Source organism: Fringilla coelebs, assembly GCF_963513975.1.
Source record: "Fringilla coelebs genome assembly, chromosome: 1".
Classification (NCBI taxonomy): Eukaryota; Metazoa; Chordata; class Aves; order Passeriformes; family Fringillidae; genus Fringilla; species Fringilla coelebs.
Window position 1 is genome coordinate 6,153,569 of NC_140028.1, and position 13,327 is coordinate 6,166,895.

Below are 13,327 nucleotides of genomic sequence, written 5' to 3' on the forward strand. Positions count from 1 at the left end.
CCCCCAGTGAATAACTTCAAGTTTCCACATTTATTTCTGTGCACCTCCTGCTGTGTTCAGTCATGCTATAAAGGATGTTTACATTTACAGAAAACAACTATTTTGGTTAAAAAATGTGTAATATTTTTTGTTCATATGTCCATTTACATTGCTAGAAATTAACTTTTTTTTTCTGTTAAACTTATTTTTCTTGGGGAAGAATTGATATTTCAAAGGAGTGAATAAGAAAGTGCTGGACAGCTTAATCCTCTTCTATTCTAATTTATTTATTTCTATGGATTACAGTTGTTTTAACTGTGCCAAGCTGGGATGTGTTATCCAATTTATTTCTTTCCCAGTGAAGGTAATGAGCTACTAGCTCTAGCTCTGTCTCAAAAAATCCAATAAAACTATTTTATTGACAATAAAATATGGGTAATTTTACTGGTGGGACCTGTTAGATGAGTTAGAATGGAGGTACCAGTGAATCGCACATGATTCCTTCAGTAGTTTTGGTAAGCAAAATCCTTCCACAAGTAGACACAATCAGCCATGTAACAAGTTAAACTTCTGTTTTAGTTTTTAAAACAACCAAGGCCTTTGAGTTTTGGAAAAGAAAGGGTCTACATAACAATCAATGACAAACTACCTCCATGAATCTGCTAAGGGCCTGAAAGAGTTACCATGGGACAGGAAAGCCTTGGTTTGCTGAGACATAAACTCAAAGATCAATGATGAGTGATCAGAAATTTCCAGAATTATTTGAGCCACTTTGGAATGTTTTAAGCTGTAAAATTTGAAAATTGTATTAGTTACAGGTAGGTAACCACATAGATTTGTGGCTGTTTCTCATCCAGGAAAACCCAGTCCTTGCTTTCTTTCAGCTGATAAGACAACCCAAATAAAGGCTCACTCAGTGAGGGAGAGCAGCCTCAGAAATGCTCTTCTGGCTCTTGGTGTGCAAGAGCAAGGATCTAACAAATGCAGAGCTTGACGCTTTCTGGTTCCTCTTGTCTGGAGTGATTTTTTTTGACATGCCATGGCACCTGGTGGCAGATAACACCTCTGACTGCTCTGGTTCCCTCTGATTCCTTCAGCAATTACCTCGACTCACTGTCACATTTGCTTCTTTCTGCCTCTGTGCTGTCATGCTGCTGTTGCTGTGTGGTTTTGCCTTTGCTCTTACCACACAAACCCACCTACCTTTGCCTCGTGTGTTGTAGGTGCCAACTTACAAGGGTAACCTTGTCTCTCTCTTTTTACAGGTGGAAGATGCATTGAATGAGGCAGATTTTCAGCTCAAGCTGGACCTGCACTTTACTGATAGTGACCAACAGTAAGTGCTGGTTTAAAGCTCAGTTGGTAATGTGGGGGTCTGTTCAATCAGAAAATTACTTTGATGAAATGAATCCTTTTTAAAAAAGGAGAGCTTTAATAAGGCTTCCATTTGCCTTAGTGTTGAAGTTTACCTGTTTCTCCCCTCTGTATTTGAAGTGTGTATCTCATATTCCTGCTTAAAGGGAGGACATTTTTTTCTCCTTGAAGTGTAAGTTTCTCAAAGGTTTTAAGTGTTGTTCTATCTCTGCTGCTGTTGAAGAGAATATCATCATTGACCTCCATGTGGTCAGGGTCTATGACTCAGGAATCCATTTATCTCAAGAGGCAATGAAGTATTTTCTGGTTGAAGACAGGAGTTATGAACATGCTAAGCACTTTTCTTCTATGTAGAAAATAGCCTCTACATTTTAGGAGGAAGTAGTTTTCCTATTGAATTTGATTTCCTCTAACTGAATTTGATTCTGTAATCTTAGATGAAGGGGGAGTAGCATTTCTTCCTGAGACATAGCAGAAAGTGTGATCCCAGATGTTTTTGAGCCTCACTGATTCAGGAAAAAGGGTTCCAGTGACTTGAGTAGCATTTATGGGGAGTGGGAGGGGATGCAGAGAAATCATCTGAGCTATGTTTAATGCTGAGACTGTCCCCGTGGGATTTTGTTCATACCCACAGAGCACACAAACAAATTTCAAAAACATATTTCTGTTATCTTCGAGATACAAAAAGAGAAAATTTGTTCTCTCAGGCAGGGGGTACTTAACTATCAGTGCTTATGGGTCTTGAAGAGAGAAAAAACAAACATTAAGTTACAGCCAAAAATAAAAAGAACTGAAACATTTAGTTTATGGAATTGTGCTCTAGCCCCTATACCTAATTTTTGTTATCACCTGAAAGATTAGTGTGATTTACTATAAACAAAAGTAGTGATTTTTAGAAAATTATATTCTGCAAATAACATTGGAACATTTCTTGGAACTAACTATGCACCACTCAGCCATCTATTGCTAGGTTTTCTGAGGTCTGGGAAACAATTGATTTCAGAAGTATCTTTAATGTGTTAAAATAATTCCTCTTTAGAAGGTTCACTTGCATTGGGAGGATGTGTTTAGGCATGCTCCAGGTTTACAGCTCAATCTCCTGTCCTGTAGATGACTCAGATGTCATGTGGTTGACTGCACACTAGGACAGTTATTCTGGAATAGTTATAAACAAACTTTAAATTAAAGTATTGACTTTTATTTACTGAAAAAAACAAAGAAAGAAACCAACCAAAACCCAGAGAAGCAAATCCAACTTGTACTCTTTCTCTGCAGTTACTTCAATTTCTCTTTTGAATTTTGGCCTCTTCCAAAAAGTTTTTTTTTCAGATTGACAAACTGGAAAGGTACTCTGAATATTTTCAGCTGTGTCTGACACAGAACTGCTTCTAACTCTCACAGATCTCCTGAGCTGATTGTTCTTACACAGAAGAACACAAGTATTTTATTTGCTGGGAAATGTCCTGACGAAGGCTGGAATGATGAATCTGACTCCATGCTCTCAGAAGGCTAATTTATTACTTTATGATACTATATTATATTAAAGAATACTATTCTATACTAAAGAATACAGAAAGGATACTTACTATAATGCTAAAAAAGATAATAATGAAAACTTGTGACTCTTTCCAGTCTCAACACAGCTTGGCCCCAGTTGGCCAAAGAGTCAAAACAACTCCCACCAGAATCCAATGAAACAATCACCTGTGGGTAAACAATCTCCAAACACATTCCACATGAGCAAAACACAGGAGAAGGAAATGAGCTAAGAACTGTTTTCCTTTTCTCTGAGGCTTCTCAGCTTCCCAGGAGAAAAATCCTGGGTAAAGGGATTTTTTGCAGAGAATGTGAATGCCACACACAAGCAGTGTGGTGTCCCATCTATGAACACTCAAATAAACTGAACAGTTTGCTAAATGCATTTGTTTCTGCTATTTAGATCTTGATGTGCCTACTAGTGCATAGCTGGACATCAAGGGTAATCACCAGGGAAAACCAGAACTGTGTCACATCTGTTCTTCTTGTATACTGTATATTCATATATAACTCTGCATATGTTCTTTATGTTTTTGTATTTCTATTTATATTAATTATATCTACATTCATATTAATATTTATGTTTGGCACGAGCACAGCACAAGATGCTCTTCAGTTATGTTAACACTTACGAAGCTGGGGAGTGATAAAATTTCACCTCCAGCTGTCTCTGTCTGCTGCCTGTAGCACATTACAGGCTGTGCCAGCTCAGCCTTTCACTGACCCCTGCAAACCCCTTTCCCTTGCAGGCTGAGGGATGTGCCAGCCATCCCCATGATCAGCAGCCGCACTCTGTGCCTGCACTTCCATCCCCGCAGAGGGCTGCACCACCACGTTCCCGTCATGTTCGACTATTTCCACCTCTCCGTGGTCTCCGTCACGGTGCACGCCTCCCTGGTGGCTCTGCACCAGCCTCTGATCAGGTAATGGGCACAGGAATGTCTGTGGGAAGGCAGAGGAGCTTCCTCTGTTGAGTTCTCTCACACAGTTTGTTCATTGGATGGGGGAAGCAGAGAGGATAATTTAATTTAAAGGTTTTTTGGTCCTGAGCTGAGAGGCTGGAGATTGGGGTTTAGAACTGAACTGTGACACAGGTCTCTTCCCTTGGTAAGACACTGGGAGTCTGGTCAAAAAATATCAAAATTTTGGGGAAGAGGTTAAGAATTTGGATTAGCCTTGATCTCTATTCCCCACCTGTAATGGGGAAAATGCAAACTGTGTTTTCCTTGGTTGTTTTTCCTCTTTAGTCTAAAAGTAACTAAAAGCATTTACTTTTTTCCCCTCTGATAATTTGTAAAGCATTCAGGACTGCTGGACTCATCCATGGCCTCTGTGCATGAGCATAATTCATGAAGTGGTTAGGAGGAGGCACGCAGGAGTCAGTGCTGGCTAAGTCTCCACTGGATTTTTCCTTTGCATCTTCATCTGGTTTGACTGTGCAGCACTATAATTCCAGCTGCCATGGGGTCTAGGTGTGCTTTATGTTATCTGATTCATAATGACAAGAAACTAATTCAGAACTCCTTCAAGTAAAACAGGGCTGGAGGTCAATATCCTCTAATATCTAGAGCAGGTGAAGGGAAGCAAAGGTCTTTCTAACAATTTACTTAGAGCCCAGTCTTGTCAGCATGTGAGATAGAGAGGGCTGAGAAGGAGGGGACTCTTTGGTTTTGAAGCAAAATGCAGCATTTAGATTTGTTCAACCTCCCTTCACTCCAGCAAGGTCTTTTTTCTGAAATGACCAAGAAATCTTAATTTTGTCAAATATTGCATGGTGTCAGAAAGGAAAGACAAATCTGCAGAGTTTGTTTTCCTCAAGTTTTGTGTTTTGACTTAATTCTTCTTTGCTTCAGTTCTCCATTAGTGTAAAAACATTGCTTGAACATGATGCCACAGAATGAACTGGGATTGTAAGAGGTTGAGCCTGAGGTTGTAAGAATTTGAGAAGTTGTGGATGCCCCATCCCTGAAACTGTTCAAGTTGGATGGGGCTTTGAGCAGCCTGTCTAGTGGAAGGTGTTGCTGCCCATGGCAGGAAGGTTTAAACAAGATAACCTTTAAGGTCCCTTCCAAACCAATCCATTCTAAGGCTGAATGATTCTGTGAGATGTGACAGGGATGTGTCTCATACCAGCAGATCAGAGTGACATATCTGTGTTCTGCTGATGTGATACAGGTAACTGCTGTATCTCTGATTTTCTATGTGTTGACTTTCTAAACAGTGAATTAGATTGTAACAGATTACTTCTAACCAGAGAGTTTTGATCAGATAATTTGCTCATTGTACAGGAAAGGATGAAAGAACAATAGCTTAAGAGGCTTAATGACTGTTTCCAGTTCTGTGTTATCCTCTAATGAATGGGGTTGCACAGCCTTGTTACAGTTATTAGGCATAAATCTCATGATAAGCAACTGCTCCATAGTCAGATTGTTATAGCTTTTAAAATACTATTTTGAGGACATTTGTGAAATATACAACGTATTTACTTAATGTGGTGGAATGAAGATTTTTGGCAACACAATATACAGTCTCATTTGCTAAAGCCCATAAAATCATTTTAAAGAGGGATAGTGAGGATTTATCTTCTTCTTGATAAATATTCCAAACCCAAAGAGTTTTTATATCATGCATTCTCTATGTGTAAATCAGGATGAAGACAGTAATGTAAAATAAATGGCACTTCCAAGCACTCTAAAACAAAACCAGCCAATTAAAACTTATTTGGGTTTCCCACAGCTCAGAACTTACCTTTTTATCATTTATCACTGGAAGTTATTAGGAGCATAAAAAATTAAGTATACAATCAGATATTTTTTTCATAACACAATAGAACCTGAATAACTATAGAGTCTTTTTTTGTCAGATTATAGAAAAAGTAAACCTCAAATCATGCAATCATAGAGTGGATTGGGTTGGAAGGATCCTTAAAGATCAGTTAGTTCCAGCCCTCCTGACATGGGCGGGGACATCTCCCACTAGACCAGGCTGTTCAGAGCTCCATTCAGGCTGGCCATGAACACTTCCAGGAATGGGAATTATTACATTATGAAGGAAAAAAAAATCTAGAAGTGTTTCATTGTGGTTTCATTTGCTACCATCATAGCTCATGCCTTGTGTGTATATACACATTATTCCGACACATATCCATAGGCCTATATGTAAAATTGCAACAGTTCTAGACCTACCCTGAAAATAAATATGTAAAATTGAAATTCACTGCTCTGTTGAAGTTTTCCTGCAACACCACTTTGCCTGAAGCACATCTATCGGCTCATACATGCCAAGTGGACTCAGCTTTCATATTTTGTCAGCTCTGATAACAAAATAGATACTTTTGTTCAAGTTCTTCCATGTTGTCTGTGTTTAAAGAGGAAAATCAGCAAGACCAATCCAGGCCTTTCCCTTCAGGGTAATGTATACTCACAAACAGCTCCTGCTGGGGAAACCTTTCCAGGGTGCCTCCATTACCTCCCACTTCTTTGACAAGTGAACATTTTGATATTGATGTTTGTCCTGGTTAAAAATTCTGATATAATAAATATTACATTAGGTTTGAGACTTTGAAGCCCTCACCTTTTACCAACCTGAGCATGAGTGAAATTCACGTGTCTGGGATCTTTTGCCGGCTTCTGGATGGGAATTTTGTGATTCAGCTTTTCTAAAAAGTGTAACACAGCTTTTTGACAGAGTCCAAGTTCATGGCAACTGCTAATGGCTTTGTGGATTTACTGAGGAAGTGAGAGGCTGAGTAGGAAGGTGGTGAGGCAGACTTTGCGTGAACTCATCTCCAGCTTTGTTAGTACGGAATCATAGAATGGTTTGGGTTGGAAGGTAGCTTAAAGATATTTTAGTTCCAACTCCCCTTCCATGGGTACGGACACTTTCAACCAGACCTTGAACACTTTCAGGGATGAGGCAGCCACAGCTTCTCTGGGCAACCTGTGCCAGGGCCTCACCACCCTCACAGAAAAAAAATTCATCCTAAAATCTGAAATAAACCTGTTTTTCAATATAAAGCCATTTCCCCCTGTCCTATCACTACCTTTCCTTGTCAAACATCTCTCTCCTTTGTTATAAGCTACCCTTAGGTACTGAAAGGTGCTGCGTTGTCACCCTGGAGCCTTTTCTTCTCACGGCTGAACAACCCCAGCTCTCTCAGCCTGTTCTCAGAGGAGAGATGCTTCAGCCCTCTGACCACTTTTGTGGCCTCCTCTGGGCCTCACCTGAGAGGTCCACACAATCCCACATTTCCTGTGCTGGGAATGCCAGAGCTGGATACAGCCCTGCAGGTGGGGTCTCACAAGGGCAGGACAGAGGAGCAGAATCCCCTCCCTTCACCTGCTGCTCATGGAGCTTTGGATGCAGCCCAGGACATGCTTGGCTTTCTGAGCTGCACATTGTTGGCTTCTCTCCAGTTTTCCATCCACCAGAGCCCTCTTCTTCTTTGCAGGGCTCCTCTCAATGAGTCTCAGTCTGTATTCTCACCTGGGAATATCCAAACTCAGGGGTGACACTTGGATCTGTTGAACCTCATGAGGGTCTTGTGGGCCCACTTCTCTCCAGAGCAGTCATATTTGCTGTACCTGTGGGATGACCACAAGCATGGTGTGATGCTTTGGTGCTTGGGTTGCCTCATCTCTTTGCTCCTTGGGCAGCTGCATCCCTCTGCAGCAGGGAAGGTTCTGCTTGGTTTTACTTGTCCTTGCAGAGCACCGAGCCAGAGCTTGGTTAAAAACTCTTTCTCTGATCCTTAAAGATCTTTGACTTCTCTAAAAAGAACCCCACGAGTGGCTCACGAGGCTGGACTGCCAGGGACCAAGTTCAAGACTTTTCTTTCTAGGCAGAGGTGGAATAATAGGGGAGAACTGAGATGTAGGGCCAGTGGCTGTGATGGCTGTTCCCTTGACCTGAAGCACTTCTTCCTTCATGTGTGCCTTGCCCAAAATCCAAACCCTTTGACAAGGCACAGCAGGACACTGTGACACCAGGGCTGGACCTGTGCTGTGGCAGAGCAGTGACAGCTGCTGGGCTGGCTGTGGTGTCTGCACTGAGTGCTTCTGGCACCTGCAGATCATGGAATTGTATTTCAGACTTTTAGAATGTGGGAGAAATAGAGCAGAACCCACAGCAGGAGCTGGATACCAGATCCTAATGTGACACAAGTGGCAGTTCTCTTTGGAAAGTTGAGGGCTTGCCTCTGGCAGTCTCATTTTACCCAGGTTGACAGGAGATGAGCAGGTGAGCCTGTCAAAAGACAACAAAAAAAGGGAACAATGTTCAAGCTTGAGACTACTTCCCTGCTGAGGCACTGCCCTCCATAAACGACTAAATACCTTCCATTCTCTTCCCTAAGATCCAGGGGCTAAATGTGAGCAGAGACTTGTAAGAGCAAGGTGAGGAGGAGGAGGAGGAGTGGGGGCTTTGGACTCAAGTTTTCTCATTTGTATGGATGAGTTTGGTTTCTGGCCTGAGGCACTGACTTCTCCCTTAGCTCCCTGGCCCTAGCCAGGGCTGTGAGTGCAGCCAGTGCTCATTAGCCCAGCTGCAGCTCTTAGGAAAGACATTTTGCTCCAGCATAACTCAGACTTCAAGAAATATTTCATTTTTTTCCCAAAGGAAAATGTGGTGGGTCTGGGGTGTAGAGGTCTGCATAGTCTCAGGCATGCTGCAAGCACAGTGCCTTACTTACACTGGACTCACTCAGGAGGCAAACACAAGAAACATGGCTCATTAATTCTGAGAGCTCCTCTCTGCTTCCCAAAAAATAAAAACCCAAACCACCAAGGAAATTAAAAAATGCCAGTCTTGAAATTGCTGCAGATAAGCAGATCCTTTGCCATGGGCAGCTGGCCAACCTGTTTCCTCTTGCTTACACATGGAAGGGGTTTATTTTTCCCAGCTTTCTGGGTTCTCCTCAACTTTGTATTCCTTTCCCCAATTCCATACCTAAGTTTATGTGAAAAAACAAAGTAGGCTTTCAGGATTTTACTTGTTGTTGAACATTGAATTCTTAACTGCTCATCTCCAGATCACTGTTTGAAAAACAAGAAATCTTGGTGGAATCTGAGATGGGGAAATAATATAATATACATTTTGTTGGTGGAGCAGCCAAGACACAGATACTCAGTTTTTCAGTGCCTTTACCTTGTTCTTTCTGGAAGAGGAAACAGAATCAGAGGGACACAGTGTATTTAAAGATTGCTGATCTAGCCCTGATCTTGTTCTCTGCTTCACTGCACGGAGGAATTAGGCCAAGCCTGGCCCTTCTTGAGCAATTTTATCTCACCTAAATTTGTTTATTTACGGGCATTCTCCTGTTCCTCAAAAGCACAACTGATCCATCTGTAAATGATACACACACTGTGCTGCCTTGTGCACCTTGAATCTGGGTGAAGATTATGCCGGTCCATTCTCCTACAGGTGGAAGTCTTGCTGACTCCTACCTATGGGAAGCTGGTGTCTGAAACTGCACAAATCTTATACTGGGGACTAAAATTCCTCACTTATTCCCCCTCTCCACCCTATTTGCAAATAAATTAATCGGTAGAAAGAAAATGGAATTTTTATGCAGTAAAGAGCTATTCCTTCCGTAAGATGTTTATTAGAATCATACTGGTTTGTATTATTTTCCTCTAGGAACTCATCTGTAATAACTGGATGATTTTTCCTTTGAATTTTCTTTTATTTAGTAGTTTGTTTTGTATCTGCAAAGATAAACCTCCACTTTGGCATGCCATTCTCCTGTGCTACCAGCTGAGAAATCACATAAGAAAAACATGACAGTTTCTGAGTCAAATTTAAAAAGAAAAATCCCACTCAAAAGTAAATTAAATATCACCACATGGCTTTATCTGCTTGCAAGTTTTATAGGAACTAAGGTTAAGTTCAGGACAAATGAGCCAGCATTTTCCAGCAGTCAAAATCACTAAAGATTTCAAACCAGATTCCCCCTTGACTCTGTTTGGTATCTTAGGAGAGATATGTATTTTCATTAAAATTTAATTTTAATAAACCTTGTCACTTTTACCCAAAAAGCTCAGAACATTTTACAGTAACTGATTATAACCTTAGTGGAACTCTTTGGGTAAGAGAGGACCATGCCTAGAGGAACACAATCCTAAATATCCACAGATTATTCTTAAAAAAAAATAACAGATCACCCATGCACCCTATGCCAGTAGGAATTTGCCAAAAGCTATATTAAAGTTTTGAGTTAAAACAATGAGGGAAATTGGTGTTGTCACTACAGTTTTCCTGATCTGTGGGAGAAGGAAGTTAGTGGTGAAATGAAAACACATGGTAGTGGGGACTGTGAGGGTTTAATTCTGAGTTATGCTATTTCTATGGGACTGACTTATATTTTCAATTTTTAAAGCAGTAGTATTTTACGTATAAGGGACTGAGATATATAGAAGTGGTTTCTCCAAGGATCTGGCCTAAATTGGATACAAATTCTTGTCTTGAATTTCCACTGCTGGTTTACTCACAAGATTGAAATTTCTTGTCTTTAGAAATGTGATGATTGTGTGTATGGAGGTTGTTTGGGTTTTTTTTTACAGTTTGATAATTTCATATAGGGCAAGATAGGTTTTTTTTTTCCCAAGCAAGAATCAGATCCTATTTTTTTCCCCCCATTCTGCTAAAAACTTTGCTTCATGAAAAAAATTGTTTTGCTTAACAAAAAACCCCAAACGACTAAACCCTTCTCTGCTACAAAAAAAGAAAGACCCAAAACCCCAAAACAAAACTAAAAATGAAAGAAAAGTATTTCTTTTTTGGGCAGGTGAATCTGAAAGAGAGCATTGTTTTCTCTTAAACTACCCTAAAGTAATTTTTCTGATTTGCTTCAATAACACATCTGAATTAACATTTATCAAGGCCATTCAATTTCTTATGCTAGGAAATTAATTTCATTTATATGTGAGATAATTGTCCGCAGAAGAGAAAAAAACAGGGAGTGATAATTTAATATTTTGTGCTACACAAGAACCTAGTGTTACCACATTGAATTCTGCAATAGCAAGCTCAAAAGAACCAGAAAGTTCAGCAATTATTACAACGAGCAATTCATTCCAAAAGATATTACAGAGGCCAAAAGTATAAATCACAAAGTCATGGACACAAATTCATAGAAGGTAACCATGACTGCTGGAAATAATTGCTTGAATATAACCTTTGAGTCAGAAAGGTCTTAAATTTGGATTGCTGGATCTTGCAGGCTGTAATGAAAGAAAAAAAATGGACTTTTCAAGGCAGTTTACTGTACTGTGTGTCCACAGATGACTGCTGTAACAATTGGGAGACTCGCTTGAAGGATAAGGGCATAAAAAATAGAATTATAGAATGGTTTGGGTTGGAAGTGACCTTAAAGATCATCTCGTTCCCTTCCGTGGGCAGGGACACCTTCCACTGGACCAGGTTGCTCAGGGTCCCATCCAACCTGGCCTTTTTAAGGGATGGGGCATCTACAAATTCTCTTGGTAACCTCTGCCAGGTTACCTGTGCCACTCATGGTCTCATGGAAAAGGTCATCAAAAGGCCAGCTCAAAAAGAACCCATGAAACATTTCACTGAAAATATTAATAGTTCTGCATGCACACACTTTAATCGTCTTGGGCACGCACACATTTTACCTCTTTTGACCTTTTTTATCCTGACTCCAATTAAAAGCTGAGGTTATCATAGTGGATAAGGATCTAAATGTTGATATTAAATCAGTGCTATTAAAGAGATAGTCCAAATGGACACATAAGTAACCAAGGTTCATGATTCATACAAATGAGAATATTTACAGAAATAATTAGAAGAAATAAATACAGTGAAAAAATAATTGATGTAGCAAATAAACCTGTTATTGCTAATAAAAATTTTCTTCCATCATAATGTACTTCAGATAACATTAGAGGGACTCAGCAGTTTGTAAGCCTTCCACTTAAACTTTCCCTCAGCAGACTGATGATGTTTTGGCATGTTTCCCAAAAGAAGGTTTTTGTTTTACAGTGCTATGTGAAATCAATTTCCATAAAACCAGCAGATTAAAAACCCTTCTCTGATGTAAAAGCAAAAGATAAATAAAAAAAAGGCATTAAAAAGTGCTCTTCTCTCCCTTTAAACCTTTGAAAGCTTTGCTCATATTCAAATGAGGAGTTTTTCATGTGTATAGAACATTTGTTTAAGCTTCTCTCTCTGATACCACAGCAATTATTTTTTATTTTGGTTTCTTGAGCCTTTTCAGCAGACCACAGCAGACAACACCATTCAATAATAGCTGAAATTATTCAGAGCAGTGTATAGCTCTTGTCTGTTGGAAATAGCTTTATTTATTTGTTTATTTATTTATTGCTTTTATCTTAAATGGTGCATGTAGGAAATGCGTGGAAAGGCTTCATGCTGCTTAGAAGCAACCAGCTGGAAATTGCTTTGATCGCATAAATTAAAAGATACATAAGCAAGAATAGATATTTGCCTATTTGTTCTACCCCATCCTCTTTCTCATAGAATGACCTTTTTGCCAGTATTTATCTATAACAGGCAGCAGTTTTGTTCTACAGACAAGACCGGGATTTGTGTTTAACCTTCTGAAACTGGTCCAATTTGTAATTTTGCTTGAGATTCTTTTTCCAATATTGCAAAACTCTTTCACACAAGACCCTCACCTTTTGTATGGGTAGTAAATTTTTTTTTTTTGTTTGTATCTTTAATATAAATCCTTCCAGAGTTCAAGAAGTATTTGGGCAATGCTCTTGGAAAAATGGTGTGATTCTTGGGGCTGCCCTGTGCAGGGTCAAGAGTTGGATTTTGGTGATTCTTGTGGCTCCTTTCCATCTCAGGATGTTCTTTGATTCTATGATTCTCTGTTTTCTCTGTGTTTCTGTTCAGCACTCAGCACTTTCATCTGTCCTTAAAAACTGAATCTGGTGTAGATATCAATTCTTTAGTTTTATCTGAGCTGATGTGGCCACGTAATACACATCTACATAGAGAAATAACCTTGCATTGGAAAGGCATTGCAGCAGGAGTGGCCCTTCCCTGTGGCTTCTAGTTCTGGCACATTATGATTTTAGGATGTTTTTTGTGCTCTCCATCCTGGAAGTTTTTATTCTTTCAAGAAGACCAGGTCTCCTGGGTACAATGGGATTTGGGATGCTTGGATGGGCATCAGATACCTGTGGATGGTGATCCCGGTTTGGAAGTTGTAGCACAATATCAGTGGTATTGCCTCTGCACTTGGTGCAAGCAGCAAATGTGTTTTCCCTTTTTCTCTACAGTTCATAATTGCAGTTCCACCTTTGCCAGCATGTTTTTTGAGAACCCTTCTGGTTACTTTCATTGCCCTTTAGCGGTCACAGTTGGTAATTTGACTCATTGCATTCCCCACAAGTAGACTGATTTCCCTCTTGAAATCTTGATGTAGTTTGTGTACAGCATGTGTTATTAG

At 39.9% G+C, this 13,327-nt stretch overlaps 1 protein-coding gene across 1 annotated transcript in view; it reads left to right on the top strand.

The window, feature by feature from the left end:
- FAM135B (family with sequence similarity 135 member B) overlaps positions 1-13,327 on the top strand; it is a gene marked incomplete at both ends in the record, with an annotated part of 125,057 nt that overhangs the window by 62,390 nt on the left and 49,340 nt on the right. The window contains 2 exons of the mRNA XM_084204511.1: positions 1,245-1,315; positions 3,639-3,812. Coding sequence (XP_084060637.1) covers positions 1,245-1,315; positions 3,639-3,812 — 245 coding nt within the window. The remainder of the gene's footprint in view (positions 1-1,244; positions 1,316-3,638; positions 3,813-13,327) is intronic.